Below are 17,872 nucleotides of genomic sequence, written 5' to 3'. Positions count from 1 at the left end.
GCACACAGGCTTGTTCTGTTTGTTTTTCCCCCTCTTTCTGCCATTACAAGGCACAGATTGGATTCATGTCCCCAAGAGCTCCTATAGCTCATGAGTTTGCAGAAGAAGATGAAGAGAACAAGGCTGCCAGGGGACTTTAATGAGGACTGCTTCTGTTCTCATGGTGCAGTTAAGAGTCACATAATGAAACAGAGGCTGGTTTGTTTGTTTTTTAATGAGCTCTATTTATATTTGACTTTAACTATCCTCATTCATTTTCACTGAATCAAACCTCTACTGCTGAAGTCTTGTGCATCAGGGTTAATAAAGGGCGGCTATAATCTGATTTACTGCATACTTCCAAACACTAACATACTCACAGGAGGTGCTGATAGTTTACAGCAGCAATGCTCAAAGCTGAAGAATTGATAGCAAAATTGAACATAACATCTCAGCTGTCTCCCAGAAAGCTGAAATAATCCCACAGACTTGTCTGGAGGCATTTTTCTTCCATGTCTTTATAACACCAAGGCTGAGGCTGCTGCTAAAGCTAGCTTTGTGGTTTGCAAACTGGAAGCGGGTGAAAGGCAGGTGCCTTACCCTACAGACTTTGTCTGGCTGGTAGGGACACCTGAGTTTCAAGACATCAGAGAGAGAGGAAAACCACAGGAATCACACTTGAACCAAGGGATGTGAGATCCTCAGGCTTTTTACCTTCAGCAGCTCAAAAGTGACTAAATCGATCAATCGGCCAAGGGGGTTTGTGCCTTGCTCCCTGTGTAGAGGATTAAAACAAAAAACAGCAGTACCATTCCCTCTACTTCTTCCCCTCCTTAAAACAGACAAAACACTGTTGACAAAATAGCTAGAAATCCGAAATTGAGGTTGCCTTCTCCAAGGAAGGAATTTAGCCCCTATCTCCATATTTAAGCTTTTAAACAAACACGGCCTCCTTCAAGAGGAGCAGCTGTGTAATTAAGCCAATTTTGGGATGAACAGTGTGAATCAAGAGGCAAATACTATCCTAATTATATACATTAATATTCTGTTGAGAAGATGCTTATCGAAGAGATAATTCCTGTTATTGCATGAGGAAGGCCACTAAAAATATAAAAATAACAGACAGGGGTGCCAGCGAGAGAAGAGACACTGCGGATGCCTGCATGGCCATGAAAGCAGCTCCAGCTGCAGAGGAAGCACACAGCAAGTGCTAATAAACCCATCCGAGCAAGCAGAGAGTTGCCAAAAGTCATCTGTTGTCAGAGGTGAATGCTGAATGAGAGACTTCTGTGTCCATGCCAGAGTCACCCCGGGAGGGAGTTTTGGCTGCAATCGCTTCTGTTTGTTTTTCGGTGAAAAAGGGAGAAAGGAGCGTATTCACAGGAACGGAGGAGTCAGGGCTGGGGGTCAGGAGGGGGCTGGTAGAGAGGAGGCTTGTGTGCTGTGTTGGGTGCCTTGATATATCCAGTTCCCATCCTAAGACCACCCTGACTGCCAGCAGGAGGATGAGGGGCAGCGTCCGACCCAGGGGCTGTGAGGGGGAGGGAGCAGTGCAGGACAGGAGACGTCCATCAGGCCCCAGCAGGGACACAGGGATGGAGCAGCCCCAGGAGTATCAAGAAAGAAAAAGAAGAAAAAGGATAGTTTTCCTATCCCAATTTGGTTTAAAAAATGATGCCTACAAACCACAGGTGGCAGAAACACAGCAATGTGGCTGTCCTGGAGGGAAACGCTGCTGTGCACACAGCAACCGGAGGGGCAGTTTGAGGGCTGAGCTCCCATTTAGCTGTCATTTGTCCGGGTCCCCTGTCCTACTAAGCCATGGGCCACGGTGATGAGGAGAAGCTGCTCCTCCACTGCAGAACAACTTGCATGCAGAGCCAAACTTCACCTCCAAAGCAGTTCCAAACCTCGCTGCAGGAAGGTCATCGTGCTGCACTTGGTATCCAAAAAACTCACCAGTGCTGCTCTAACCTCTAGAAGGCTTAGGAAACACATCTCTCACCCTGCTCAGGAGAACATCACCTGCTTGGGTTTGACAGCATGAGGTAAAGACATGTTTCAGACTTTGCTTCTTGTCGCACACGAGGCCAACAGCCCCAGCACTTTCCCCCAGGAGGTAGAGGAGACCTGAGGGCCCCCCTCTCACGAACAAATGTTTGATTGTTCATCATCGGAACAGCAGATTGCTAATCATCTGAACACGGTGGACCAAGGTCCCATTAATTAGCACTGACATTTAGAGTAGAGGCCACGAGATAAGAGCGATATGAAGATGGATGAATTCCAAGAGGATTTGGGAGGAAAAAAAAAAGGGCTGTGGGGGATGGTTGGTGTTTGGTTTTCTTTTTAAATTCTCCTTGTAAAGAGAGGCTATTGACATTTCAATTCCCTTTACATCAGAAGAGGAGAAATTGCAGTCAGCCTGTTGCCACGAATCTAAATCACAAGGTGCTGTACACTGCTGAAATGAAGCCCCTTGGCCTAACCAGCCCCAAGACCCTGGGACCTGTAATTACATAAAAACCTGATGGTCACTGTTCAGAAGGTGTTTCGCTGCAAGGGTCTGGCTTAGCTTTGGTTCCGAGGGTCTCCCCAAAAGTGCAGAAGTCCACCAGATATCTATCTCTACCAAAGCAGGGTCAAGATCATGATAAAATAAAACCATCTGCTCTCAGACTTTCATCCCAAACCTGAATAAACCTCTTTTGATGCCATTGTAGACTTGGCTCCTTCCACCACTGTCCTTCACGTGCTGACATTACCAGGCGTTCAGATTCCTTGGATAAGATCTTCAGACATCAACAAGTGGGATTAAAGTAAAGATCAGTGTAAAACAAAAGCATTGGCAGAACTTTTGTCACGTTTCTGAGTTTTGAGCCATCAGGTCATATTGGTTATGTACCTTTCAGCTTTTCTGTGTAAACGAGAAGTATACAGAAGGGAAGGATGGGGTAGCATTGTCAAACGAAAGCTAGGATTCTTGTGCAATCCCTGCAGTTTCCCTCATGAATAAATAAATAAATAATATATATATATTGCATGAGAGCTGGAAAAGCTGCCACCATTCACAACTCTTTCTATATAGAAAAGTTGCCTCTGCCAACATCAGAACAACTGCCCTGTTTCTGAGAACTAAGTTACCCCACTTCTCACCTTCATCCCTACTGCACTGCTGCTTCCTGGGAAAAGGTCTTCAAAATTCAACAAGAAAACCCAAATCTGGTTTTGGAGAGGCAATGCACTGACAGTGACAGTGGGGCAGGGGAAGTGACTCGGCAGACAGGAGCAGCTCCTGTGCTTGGTCCCAGCCCAGAAGCAGATCCCCTACCACCACACTGAGTGAAGATATCAGGGTCACCCTCACACTAAGTGCTGGGGTCTCCTTCCCTCTCCCCTTTCTATCCTGTAGGTTCAAAACTCACCAAGACATGAGAATGCCATTAGGCATTAATACCTGCAACCTGCATCCCTTGGAGAGCAAGGAGAACAGTGTGTGCCTGTCCCTGAGAGGTGGAGGTGCCATCAGTGGCAGGGACAGCACCCTCCTTTTATTTAAAACATTATTTAAAACAATTCAGATAACCCAGTCACCACCAGTGTGTTTTTCCAAAGAACAAAACGTAAAATGCTAACAAGAGCTCCTACCCTCCAAACTGCTTTCCTCTCCTCTTTTGCCTTCCTGCTAATCGTGGTGTCTGGGGCTATAAAAAGGCACAGGACAAGAGCAGGACTCTCTTTCTGATCTGCTTCCGTGTTTGTAACCATCGCTTATCTAATGACACTTAGGAAGTGTTACCAAGGAGACTATTTGCATCCTGCATGATGTTGCTAAAGCAACACTGCTAAATTAGATGCAGAGCTCTTAGCCTTCACCTAATGTATTTGCATTGCTATGAAAATTAAATAGTCACAGGCTTAAACTATATTTGGGTTATTCACTCATCTGAGCACCTGAAAATAGTCCCACGGCAGCAGCTACGGAGTTCCCCCTTAAATCTAGCACATCTAGGTCTCCATCTCGTACATGTATTTCTAGCTCACGTGTCAATGTGACCTGCAGACAAAGCAAGCCATCTTTTTTTTTCATACTGTAACCTTCCTACACAGGACATGGTTTCCTTATATGTTTGGCTTTTATTTGAATACTCCAGGATATTTTAGCTGTCATAAATTTTTTCAGCATCATATTATTTGGTGGAGCACAGTAAAAGGCAATTTGTAAGTAGCAGTTACTAATGTTAATTTCTGAGACACAAGATGGCCTCAGAGGCACTGGAAATGCAACAACTTCTGTGAAGTTTATGGGTCACCTTGTTCAGCCTCACCCTGCATCTTGATTCAGCCATAAATTGTCACCATTCAGGGGCTTCAAGATGGCCTGTGGGAAGTTGAAAAGGCTAAATAATGGCTAAAAAGGGTAAAACGCTCATTAAGGAGGTGATAAGATAATAAAATAATTTAAAAAAAAATGTAAAGAATTAGATACAAGCTATAAACAAAAATTAAAGGTCAGAGTCTATTTTAGGTGAAGTTACAGAATAAATCAAGCAAAACAACACTACTGGCAATACTACAGAATAAATTAAATGGAGAAAGACTACTGGTAGGAGGAGAGTGAGCAGAGAACCAGGAGGTGTCTTTGCAATGGTTTCCAAGGCAAGTAACAGCTTCTCTACAGTTTGGACATTTATCAACATGCTAAAAAAAAACATAATTAAGATAATCCCCTCTCCATGTTAATGTAGAAATATGAACAACTGGTAGGAGCTTTACAGCAAAAATTATAACTGCATAGTACTATATTATATTCACTTGTGCTTATACAATAAATATAATTTAATCATATTCTTTATGATACCACATTAATGTCACAAAAAAACATACTGGTTGCTCTGAACTCAAGTATTCTGGTGTAAACCTAGAGCAATGTATTATCCCCGCAGCTTTCTATTCTGATGCTCTGAGTAATATACCTTGGACAAGCATACATAAAAATAAAATACCACCCCACCAATACCTAGCTGGCACTCTCCATCACTACTTAATATGTTTATTCCAAAAATAGCTCCTGCTTTTAACACTTTCTAATTTAACAGATAAACTTGGGCAAGGACATAAATCCTTGGCATCTGTCACCAAATTCAATCAGATCCCTGAATCAGAGCAAAAGCACCCTGCTCCAGCTCTGCTTCACCACATAACTTGGTTTGGGTGCCTCTTATTAATCAATCCTTACTTCAGCCCAGAAGCAGTACTAAAAAGCACACCTGGGAGCATTTTACTATATATATATATAAAACCTCTGTTCCAACAGCTGATTTGATCTGCCTGCAGAATCTAATTGCTAGGAAGGTAACTCTGTTCCCTGGTGAATAGGCTATGGTTCAAGAGTGCCTGTGCCCAGAAAGCATTGCAGATGCCACTGTTTCTGATTGCTTATGCCTATGAATTTAGGTGAAATAACACAATCTGGGGTGGTTGGAATAACCCAAAGAGTTTGCTAGCAATATTGGGCCTCAGTTCAGGCGGGTAGACTCAGGGACATTCTTTGGCTTGTTTGCCTTTAGCAATATTTAAGGATGATTTTCAGATTTTCTGCAAGAGGCAGAAGTGCCCACCTCAGTGAGTCAGCTGAAGACGACTGCCTTCTCGCAGAAGGATGCTATGGGTGCTGTGTTGACCAGGGAATGGAGTGGGTGATGTAGGTACGTGGAGGTGAATGCCTGTTTGGCTGCATCAATGGGCTGGGAGTACAGGTGGAAGCTCTCAAGTCCCAGCACTTCCCTGGGAGACAAAACTGTATCCTGACCCTGGATTACAAGAGCTCTACAGGAACTGATGGATGTAGGACTGCTGTGTCCTACACAGCTGATTAACTGAGTCTTCCTGTCACTGAATTGTTGTGGAAAATAAAAACAAATCATGTTACCTCCCTAAAAATCAGCTTGGGAATCATCCCTTGTCCTATTTTTGGACAAGGGAATGGCACAAGCTCTCTTCCCTCCTCCCAGCAACAGCTGCAGGGAGGCTCAATTCCTCAAGTTTCATCATTGCTTTTAGCTGCTTCATGAGAAGGTGTTGATAGAGGCATAGAAGAGGACTTCTGTAGTTGGCAATGGCTGGACAGCATATATGTGCAGCTCCACCGAGCTGCCTGGATGTGCTCCATCGGCCCCAGCCTGGTCCAGCTGGGTGCTGGAGGCTGAGAGCCTCCCTCAGGCTGTGTAGTGTGGAAACACCGGGGTTTGAACAAGCATTCAAAGCCTTCGTGCTCCCCTCATACAGCAAAAAGTGGATTGTTTGAGTCTTTTTTAAAGATTTAAAACAGCCATACTCCCTCCCACCTCTTCCATGGCCACTATAAGTTTGTGTCACTTGATGTAAGCCGAGGAGGCAATCCAGAGTCCCCTGTGGAAAAGGATTATTTGTGTCCACACTCAAAGGCTACAGAAGGTTGTTTTCAGCTGCCCCTGCCCAGGGGAAGCATCCCAAAGACTCAGCTCTCCTTACTGCCTTCAGGCGCCCCATGTGAGATGGGCTGGGGAGGGCTCCAAGGAAGGGTCAAAAATGGGCATCTGCATCCCCAGCAGGGCAGGGAAGTGGGAAGAAAGGAGCTATCATCTCTCCTCCAGCCACCTCTGTCTTCTCCCATGGGAAAAAAAAAAGTTCAAAAGGAACAGGAGGTTTTCTCTGCACTAGCTATGCCCCTGTGAAATTTTCTAGCATCGTCTTGTTGGTTTTGGATCAGGTCCAAAACCTCTATGGACAGAGTCTGTGCTGTGTGAGTGTCTGGGTTATTCATTAGGGAAGGTTTCTCTCTGCAGCCCACCACATGGAGCACCTTCTTATAAAACGCTCGCTTTGTGTTGAGCCAGTGGAGCTGGCAAGAAGTTCTCACCGCACCCTGAGAAATGCCGCCAGACTCCAAATTATTGCTTCCCTCGTCTCAGTTCCTACGTGGCCTTATCTAAACTATGTCATAAATCTTCGGGGTTTTATCTGAACTCTCCTCCTGCTTGTGACATGCTGTACTTGTGAATAATGTTGTCTCCGTAAGAATTACAAGGGGCAGAACAATAATGCTCCGGCAGAAGCAAGTGAAGCAGTGGGAAAATAGCTAAAAGCTACACTGCACTGTTTCCCTATTTGTAATCTTCTGTCATATTCTGAGTTGGAAGATTAGATAACGAGACTATTTATAGTGGCATTGCTGGGTGTGTATCACAAAACCTTTATTGTAAGACCATGGCAAGAATGAAATTTTAATTTTGCCTGCCACTTCCCTGTGTCACAGCTTCATTTGCAGCAAAACATTAGGGTTGTGGTTTTTCTTTTCTTTCACAGCGGGGTTATTAATAATAGATGTCACATTAACATTTCCAAATTGGGAGTTTACCCTCAGTCTCTGTTCCCACCCATCACTCGGCAATTTTTCCTCCTGGGCTTCACATTGGGATGACAACTGGGGACTGACTCTATCTGCTCAGCCACCAAACACGCGGAGCGTGGGCGAGAGCACCAGAGCTCGCTCCATTCATCACGACATGTCCCACCTGCAGGAGCTCTCTGCTTGAAACCTCCAGCTGATTTTTAATCTGTCTGCTAAGTCCACCAGTGCATGACAATCCAGTCTGAGAACAACCATCCAAAGCAAATGCACCGTGTACCAGACCATCCGTAGAGGCTGTTAGGCATCCAGCTTAGGTGAGAACTTTCTGCTGCAACGAATGCAGGACAGATTGCAAGTGGAGGAGTAAAGCTCTTGATGCCTGTCCTCATTGCTTGGCATCTCTACTCTAAACAAAAGGTATTCGTAGATTTAAATAGTGAGCACTTTTTGCATTTTTATTTTATTTTATGCCTATTAAGAGATCCAATCACTGAAGAGCTCTACTATTAAAACAAATACAATAAATGACACACCAAGATAGCAAAGGGAATATAGAAATCCCGAACATTACCCAGGCCCTTCATAATGTATTTGCAGAATATTTTATAAATAAATTATTTCAATTACTTCTCCCATTTTTCTATTTGCTGAAATGCTGAAACATGACTGACTGGTGAGGCACAATTTTTCTTTCCCATTTTCTATCACATGCTCAGGTGACTCACATAATACACAGCTTCTGTTTGAACTCTTCCAGTTGCATCCTGTCTTCTGAAGGGAGTCAATATGTCTGTGGGAAACCATCTCTTCCCTTCCTACCTAGTAAATACTTGCTAAATACAAAGTAAACGTATCATGGCCAAAAATGATCCAGTGAGATATATATTTTAAAATGCAATTCCACCAATTGCTCAAATAAAAGAAATCATCCATAGTAATATCAATACAATTAAATGCTAAATTAAGCAGCTATCACGTAAGGAGGAGATTTGAACTGACCTTCTGATGAACAGTTGAAATCTGGATAGTAAATAAGCTCTGAATCTACTTCTGCTCAGCTTATCTGGCAAAAGCCTGTCCAGCAGCAAGTTAAGAGTCTAATACTAATCTATACATTAGATGGTGTTGATGAGCAGCAGAGCACAAAACATAGTCACGGTTCCATCCAAGTAGCAGTTAAAGGGAAATCAAGCAGAGCGTATGCCTAACAGAGGATAAAAGATGATCAGTGGGGTTTTTAAATCATGTGTTGGCATATGGGAAGTCAACATAAATTAGAATGAATCAAGCATAACATGATTATATTTCTTCTAAACAAGGGTCAAGGTGTGAGCTCCAGCTTTCAAGTAGGGTGAAGCCAGAAAGACGTCCAGACAGACGCTGCTCACAAAGACTTTCATGCTCCCATTCTGCTCCATAAGTAACACCCCAAAAGTGCCCCTGATTAATTCCTCTGGGACAAAGGATCCCACATTTCCACCTCTGCACAGCATCCTGCAGACCCTTGTCTCTTCAAAAGCCAGGCTCCTTCCTTCATACCCCATTAGGATGAAACTTCTTCTCAAAGCATAACCCAAAATGCCTGTGCTAGCACATTAGATATTTCTGTTCCTACAGTGCTTTGATTTATTTGCCTTTTAGCAAATTCAAATACAATATTTTCAATGACTATAAATATGTTTTTCAGATAAGAATTCTTCTCACTTGCCTGAGAAAATGTTATAAAATTTAATGGATTTAAGCACTGAGACCTTTCTTTCACAGAGAAACTCAATTTACCAAACCCTATTCCATTACTATTAAAAAATCACCCCTTCAGGAAAGGTGTGACTGTTGCTGAGAAGAAAGGCCCTTGTTGGCAGCACCCTTCCCTTAATTTTGGAAAATGGACCTATAACCCCTTCTGAAATCCCTATTTCAAAATGAAAGGAAATGCTCAAAACCTGCCAAACCTGACCCATTTGTTGGTCCCATCTAAAAGACTTTCAAAGCATTTTGTTTGAAAGCAAATTCAACTTTTTCATTTATCCAAACTGAACAGTTTTTTAAAGACACTCCCAAGAGTAGAACCATTTCCACTGGGTCAGTGGAATTTTTCATCAACTTTCTTCCCCTTTGATTATTCACACAACTGCTTCCCAGAATATTCTCCTGGCCTAGCTGGGAAAATAGGCAGCAGTGGTTTCTGGAGTCACATGGGAAGTTTTAATTAAACTTGATGTGTTGCTTCTTGTACCCCTCCATGAGACAAGCCAAGGGGAGCACAAAGGGGAAAGCAGGAAGGCAAAGGCAGACTTCGGTTGGATAGCAGATATTTGCAGCCATAGCTCATGGCCAACCCACAGACCTCTGTTTCATCACGAGTAGTTGGCAATGGCCAGCTACAGAGCTCCCCATCCATTGCTTTGCTGAAAAGGCTGTAACGCATTTAGGAAATAATGTGGGAGCTGCCAGTCTTCTCACGTCCCGGTGCTAAACAGTGTGTGTGTTCTGGCCATACCATAAAATGATGAGCTCAACAGTCAACAGGGAATCCCTGCATATGCCCATGCATATGTGTAAGCCCACACATGCAGGAACATCTGGAAGCATCAGTGTTACCAGCATGAAACCCAAATACTGAATATGAAGGAACAAAGAGAGGAGAGAGACTTTGCAAGCAATGCCAGTACTTTAGAATTTATTTTGGCTAAAATTTTAGTATTAGTTTTCCAAAAGTGTTTACACAATACACGAAGCACATTTAAAAAAAATAAAAAATAAATAAATTAAAAATCTGCATGGTATTTTATCTTTCAGGCTGGCTGAGAACAATTAACATTTACTTTCTAGAATTTTGCATAAAAATAGCCCCGAGGTTTGACCTGATCATCTTCTAAGAGCCAAGAATCCTTCCCCATGCTTCAGCAAAGAGATGAACCGAGTGGGACGAACAGAATTGTATACATATAATACTACCATGGCACCCTCTGCTCTATAATTTTAGAATGCAACTCTATTTTAATCGTGTTACTGGAAGGCCAAATAACCAGTAATATAAACATGAACTAGAATCTTATATACAACTTGCTTTTACCAGCTAGAGATGCCCAAGAATGAGCGGAGATGAAAAGCTGCCCTGGCTTAATTTTAGCGACATAGTTGCATCAACCTAAGACCTTCATATGGGGAATTATCCTTGTGCCTACCCTCCTCCCCAGCTGCACAGCTAGCAGTACCCTACCCAGTTAGGTTACAAGGCAGCTCAGGTTTATGTACACGTGTTTCAGTCACAGCAGAAGCTTTAACATTGCCAGGCTCTGTGTTTCTGTTAAAATTCAGCTCTTGTCTCCAAAACTACTTTGGGATTTGTCAATTTGTGGCACAGAACCAAGCATCTCTACAGTGCTGTGATTAAAGTCAGAAACAACTTGGGGATTTGTCAGTTTGCAACCCGGCACTGAGCACCTGCGTGGTGCAGTGATCCACGTTAATCACAAATCAACCATGGATGGACACTGGAGAATGGACACGCTACCGAAACACAGGTGTTGCAGACCCCACTCTTCAGGACAGTTCAGGAAAATTTCAAGAGAGCCTAAACCAGGGCACATGTGGATCCCCACCCTGAAATAAGTAGCTACTGTGAAGTTACACACTGTAAGTAAAATGACATGTACTTGTGTACTTGCCATGGGCAACAATTTGAGCGATGCAGAAGTAGCTGGTTCCTGCAATTATCCTAGCAGCAGTAGGTAAGAACAGCTGCCAAATCTGAAATCTTCCAAGCCTCTGCATTAGAACCTTCCCCAGATACAGGGATATCCACAAAAGCTGATATTTCAGTAGTCTAGGAAACAAAACAAAGCGGGGGCTGCTTACACTCTTTGTCACTCGGGGGGGGTCAAAGTAAGCAAAGAGAACCTGTTTTCTCTTACTCACAAAAGCCCTCAAATGCAAAAACACCTTTATTTGTCCAAACCCTGGGGTGCAGGAGACACAGTCTCATCCATGAAAGATGTGGTGGGAGTTTGCACAGGGACCTTGTCACAGTCCCTGCTGTCTCCCGGATAAAGCCTGGATGTTCTGTTCTGTGCATGACTCCGAGGCTGCCGTGGTGATGAACCACTCTGTAAACATACAGGCAGGGATATTTACAAAAAAAGAGGATGGATCCAGTTAGAGACTAGCCAACATCAGAGAAGGCTGTCCCTGCAGCCATCAATACAATCGCTGAACATCCCAGCTCCATCTGTCACTGGTGTGGAGAAATGTTGAGCTCTCATCTCAGCATTATCATTATCAGCTGATTATGGGTAGCCTTAGGAAGACCCCCTTAGAAAGCCCACACGAGCAGGGTGAGTGTGTGGGCTTTGTATGCAGGAAACTTCAGAGGATTCCTCTTTCATGACCTCCTCCAATGTCATGTAAAATTGGACCCATTTTTGCACTCATAACATCCACTATTAATGAGCTCTGAGAGCTACCAGCCACTGCAGATGGCTACAGGCTCCATCTGCTCAAAGGGAACTACCAACTTCACCTGATGTCCTCCTAGTTCCTGTACTGGAAGAGACAGCAGAGTGTGGAGCTCTGCCCCTTCTCTGCATGCCAGTCAGGACTTTTAAATCTCTATCATTTACCACCCCAGCTGTCCCTTTTTCCAGAGGTAAGAGTCCCAGTTTATTCAATCATTCCTTACATTAAATTATTTCAGACCTTTGATCGTCGCCCTTGTTGCCCTCCTCTGAACCTTTTCCAGATTCCTTGTACCTTTTTTAAGATGGTGGAAAGGGAAGAACTAGAACTACAGACAACATCCCAATTTATACAATTATATAATCGTATCAATCTATTTTTTGTATAAATTGTATACATCTCTATTTTCTTCTCTTTGGTTTCCCTTATGATTTCTACTATTTAATTTGCTCTTTTAACTACCACTGAGCCTTGGACTAACATTTTCAGCTCAATCACCTCACTGCTGTTTTGCTTCCTAGTGGTTTTCAGAAGCAGCCTTTCTTGCCCTTGTGAAATACAGAGAGTCCCTGCTGGCAAAGCACCACACCATTTCCTGGGAAATTTCCAACTGCATTTCCAAGCTGCACCATTACCTGCTTCACCAACAGGCCTCTGTACCTTATGGAAGGGACAATTGGAAAGAAAAAGTAAAGTCAATAAATTGCTGTGTTTGGAGCATTGGGCGATTTTAGACAGCTTAAATTTCAATACATCAAAGTTCAGTAACTTGGGGAAAAAAATCCAGTGCTTGGGAGAAGGTAACATATACCTGGAAACCTCATGCAGGACAAGCTTTACACCTATGACCCGGATAGACTGACAGGTCAGAGGGAAATGAAACCCCAGGACAGAACAGAAGCAGAAAAGCAGGGAGCCAGAGGCAACTTTCAGAGCCTGTGATGGTGAAACTTCTGACTCCCTAAGGCTGGAAGAAAATGAAATGATAGTTCAAGGAACCAATTATGACAGCACTGGGAGCCGAGGCTATCCCACAGCACCATGGTTGGCATTCTCCCTGATGCCCTGCTTGCACCCCAATTTCTAATCCCCTCATTCACCAGCTGCTGATGTCCTTTTCCTCCCCACTTAGTTTTATCCGGCAAGTACAAGAAATGGAGCTGGCAGCACGATATTCTTTCCTGTCAACAACATAAAATTATTGAAATGCCTCCACCATCCAGATTCCTATCTCCCGCATTCATTTCAGAGGCTCATAAAATACCAGTGAAAGGAGAAAAATGTCCGACACATTTATGAGTCAATGGGACATGTAAAATTTGGAATGGCAACTGCAAAAATGCTGGCAAAGACTACAGAATCATGTAAGATGTGTAGTGATGACTGGTATCCCCAGGGGCTAAGGAAGGAGGGAAGCTCCCATCTCCACGACGCTGTGCTGCACAGCAGTTGTGTTTTTGGAGGCTCACAGACAGAAGGGCAGGGTCCCAGCTTTCATCAAACCACTGCTGGCCCTGACATCAGCTTTCCAAGCAAAAGAAGAGATTCAGAAGAACTGCCCTGCCAAGGTAATAACCTGCTTCTCATGGTTCTTTAGAGATATAAGCCCCTAATTGTCCCAGAGATCACACACACCCACGAGCAAGAGCTATCTGTCTGAACGAGCAGCAAGCACAGCACACCCTTTCAGCAGGGGCTGTAGAAACACCCAGCCCAGCATGACTCAGATCTCTACAGGAGCCTCCAGATGCCACTGCAACACAAACAATAACGAATAACCCATGAGTAATCACCCACTGCTGAGAAGAGGATCCCTGAGTACCTCGGGCTGTCTCTAATGTAGTGCATGCATTCTTTTGCATAAATATCATAACCCGTCAGAAGAACGACGGGAAGAAATCCTGCTCACTGTCACTCCCCATGGAAAACAGCGTTCCAAGGCAAGAGGAGGATCAAAAAAGAGCAGCAAACCTGCCTAGGATGCTCAAGGAAAGGGTTTAAGAGAGGAGACGGTATGATTTCTTAGCTTCTACAACATAATATTGATCTGTGGTCCACAGAAACTGCTAAGCCTTCTTGCATCTGAGGACATGGAGACAAGCGAGGATAAAGAGAAGCTTGCTCACAGAGCCCAAGAGATGGAATTTGGGCCCACCTCTGGTCCACCACCAGGTTCACCTCTGGTCCAAGAGCTAAAAACACATTCCTAGCATCCAAGACCAGCAAATCTGGGAACAGCACAGCAGGCCTGATGGAGTACACAGCCCACAGATCACAGCAGGAAGAGTTAAACGGATCTAGCAAGGCTGAGCAATAGCTAAGGAAACAGTGCAACAGCTACAGGTGTGTGGAAGTGGTAACACTAGGCAAGGAGGGCAGCTTACAGCTACAGCAGGATTACAAAGGAGAATGAAGAGACACCTTGCTCGACAGCAGCCCCAAACCATATTTCAGAGAGGGTGGACAGCAAAAATTTCCTGGAGTTTATCTGGCTGCAACGTAAGGAGATTGTTCCCAGATAATCACAATCTTTTGCTCATTAGGAAAGTACACAATGCATCACCTTCTGTCACCCCAGGGAAACAGCCATGTCTGGATTATGGGAAGTGAAAAACTCTCAGGAATACTGAAAATAATCTCACCTCAACCTCCCCATCGTTATGCCATCAAATGACAAACTCCTTCCAGCCACTGGCCATGGCCTCAAGATTAACAGCCACATCAAGACTGTGGCATCTGAGCAGCTGAGGACTCAAATGTCTTCTGTTTTCACTGACTTTAGTTTTCACCGTCTCCAAACTGGCCAAAGCCTTCAGGCACAACTGTGACATTAATATCAGGGGTGACACAGTGTTTTGGAATAGGTAACACCAAAGTCCTGGTATCCAGCAGTTTCTAGTGAACAGAAACAGACGTTTCTAAGGCTGGACAGATCAGATTTTAAAGTGTTGTCTAGCTCTGAAAGCAGCAGTAAAATCATCTGCCTGGGGTTCCAGATTTACTCTCACCAGCACCTTCAGTAGAGACCTGCCTATTCCAGCTACCTGGTCTTAAAACTGAAGCTGAAATCCAAGAACCCATCTGGGTGCTGTCCTTCTTACACACAGACACCAAAAGCACAGCAAGTACTCTGCCAGCCATGCCAGTCTTCAATGATATTTCTGTGTCTTCAATGATATTTCTGTGTCTTCAATGTCACCCAAAGTATCTTAGGGTCTTCAGAAGATGTGCTTAGTTAACGACGAACATTTTTAGCAGGATTAGCAAGAAAAGAAAGGTATAAAAACTTTCAGTACATGTGGAAAGCAGATCTATGGGGGTCTTACTTCTTACACAGCAGGGATAAATTTGTAAGGTTCAGGGACTGGCTTCAGAGTCCCCAGACCACCAATAGCAGTCAGAGCTTCTTCTTGAGCAAAGATGAGTCTAAATCACCCCTGGCACCAGGCTAGGGGAGTACTCAATGGTGGCTGAATTATCAAAGCTCAGTGTCCCTCTCACTGAGCCAGGCACCAAGGGAAGAAGAACTGGGGACCTTCAATTAAAATACACTTTACAAAATGTTAAATGGCAGATTTGTAACAAAACTGTGTGACATTCATACTTTCACTGCGGTGCCTCCAGAGCATTTTACAGGAACCTGTCAGATCCAATCAGACTTGTTTATTCTGCATTTAAATGTAGGACCTGAGGCAGTTCGGTTTCAAAAAAAGACAGAAAAGGCACATATTGTCCCTGGCAGTCGCTTGGTTTTTACAACAAAGACAATGTCTTGTTAACTCTTTACTCCAAATCAAAATGATGTCAGTGCTACAGTCTGAGAACATTTCTACTTGCTGCCTTGGCACAGGTAGGAATTTCATTAAAATGGAAATTAAAGGAAGAACAAAACAAACAAAAGTGCCATCAGCCTCCCTCCCCCCAGATCAGGTGATTCATACTGAGCATCCTGGAAATCTCACGTAAGCCACTGGTAATGGATTAAGTGGCAGTGTCCCTTCTGGCTCCAGTTTATAAATTCTTATCTGCTTAAGGTTGCTCCAGAAAGATTTCTAGCTGACAGCATGATTCTCAGAGATAAATCCTCCCTGGCAGTTTACAACTGCACACCAGCTACTACAGCATGTCATACACCTTCTTGTCTGCATTGACAGAGCTGATGGTTCACCATCTAGGGCTCAGCACCCTTCTCACAAGTCTGATTTTAAGCACGGCCATTGTCTGGGCCGAGTTTCTGACTGACTTTGTCCATGACAGAGCAGCAAGCATCCGTAATGCCTCCTTGCATGGCCATTAACAGCCATGGTATGACCACCCTCAGTTCATGCAACTGTTCCAAATCATCCAAGCACAGAGGTGGAAGGGAAGTATAATGCAAGTGTTAGAAAATCCTTCAGAAGAGAAACCAGTTGCCTAGCTCCTTATTAACCCTTTCCACTCTGCTATACTATGGTTTAAAAGCTCAGTAAAAATGAGGGTGAATACCGACATCCCCATCTCCCATGCTGCCAGTTGTAAATCCTGCAACACTGGTGAAGCTGCAACAAGTTCTGATCTCCTGAAACGGCTGCAGGGACAGCACCTGCCCTCGATCCCTGCTCACGGAGGGATGGCTGACATCCTCTGCTTAACAAAGAGGTACCCCAGGTAGCAGCGAACACATACGGTGTGTGCTGCTGCCCAAGGAAATCCCTCTCCAGAATGACAGGTTATTTTCTGCTACCAGCCTCCCAGCCCAGAGAGGCAAAAAAGGGCAGGGACAGAGGAGACTTTGGCAGTCACTCCTGCTCACCTTACAGAAGCCATCCCCATCTGGTTTGGTCCTGCCAGTGCCCAGAGATTTCAGAAAGGGGATTTCATCCTCACGAGGAGGAGAATAACCACATAAGCTGGCCAGGGTGCCCCAAACACCCCCTGCCCTCCTCCAGACAGGGCTGTCAGCCCCACGCACACAGACACATGCCCGTGGCACCCAGAAAAGATGCCAAAGCGAAGCGTTCCCTGCCAGAGAAGCACCTGGGGGGGCACTTCAGCTCTCCGACTCCTCCGACGGGCTGTCCCCTCGCTCCCCAGGGGTGCCGGCACGGGACCGTGCCACCCCACAGCACCCAGGGGACCCAACGCGTCCCAAAGAGGAGCCCGGGGTGCCCACCCCACGTCGGGGCGCTCCGGGAGCCCTACCTTTCAGGTGATGGTGGCGGGCGCGGTGCAGCCGGCCCTGGCCGCCGCGGGGCAGCGCAGGGATGCTGGAGAAGCGGCTGCCCATGGCAGCATCCGAGCCCCGAGCCGAGCCGAGCCGAGCCGGGCCGGGCCGGGCCGGGAGGGCACCGCGCGGGGTCTCTCCCGGGGAGCAGCGGCGGCGGAGCGGGCTGGGATGGGATGAGGTCGGATGGGATGGGGTCGGATGGGAGGTTTTGGGGGCTTTAAGGGGGTGGCAGCTCACCGCCCGCCCTCCCAGCCCCGCTCCCAGCCGGCCCCATAGCCCCGCGCTGCCGCCGCCCTCCGCGGGGCCGCGCCGGCTCCGCTCGGCTCCGCGGCGGCTCGGTACGGCGGGGCGGGGCGGCGGCACCGAGACCCCCCCGCCGCGCCCCGTCGCTATGGAGACAGATGTTCTGCCCCCCCCCTTCCTTCTTGACCCCCCCCTTACAGCGGGCATGGGGTGGGGGCGCCGCTGGAGCGACAGGTGGGGGGACGCCGGGACCCCCACGGCTCAGCTGCGGTGCAGGGAGTGGGGTGGCCGGGGTCTTGGCAGCGAGCCGGCATCCCCCCGGCATCCCCTCATATCTCCCCAGTACCCCCTCAAATCCCCCAGGCATCCCCCAGCATCCCTTCACATCCCCCTAGCATCCTCCGGCATCCCTTGACATCCCCCAGACACCCCCTCAGCATCCCTTGACATCCCCCCAACATTCACCCATCTCCCCAGCATCCCCCCCTTGCACCCAGCAGCACCAGCCTCCCCTTGGAGCACAACACTTGAACTGATGTATGAGGCATGGACATCTCAGGGCCAGTGCCATTATTTCCCTCCCTAGCCCCCCC

At 45.9% G+C, this 17,872-nt stretch overlaps 1 protein-coding gene across 1 annotated transcript in view; it reads right to left on the bottom strand.

Annotated features, from left to right (window-relative positions):
• Window positions 1–17,268, bottom strand: part of NEURL1 (neuralized E3 ubiquitin protein ligase 1) — a 150,158-nt gene extending 132,890 nt beyond the window's left edge. Inside the window, exon 1 of the mRNA XM_084525909.1 lies at window positions 17,012–17,268. Within this exon, the coding sequence (XP_084382035.1) occupies window positions 17,012–17,096 (85 nt within the window). The 5' untranslated portion in view covers window positions 17,097–17,268. The remainder of the gene's footprint in view (window positions 1–17,011) is intronic.
• Window positions 17,269–17,872: the final 604 nt, after the last annotated feature.

Source organism: Aythya ferina, assembly GCF_964211825.1.
Source record: "Aythya ferina genome assembly, chromosome: 7".
NCBI classification, from domain to species: domain Eukaryota; kingdom Metazoa; phylum Chordata; class Aves; order Anseriformes; family Anatidae; genus Aythya; species Aythya ferina.
This window is presented reverse-complemented; position numbering and strand designations above follow the sequence as displayed.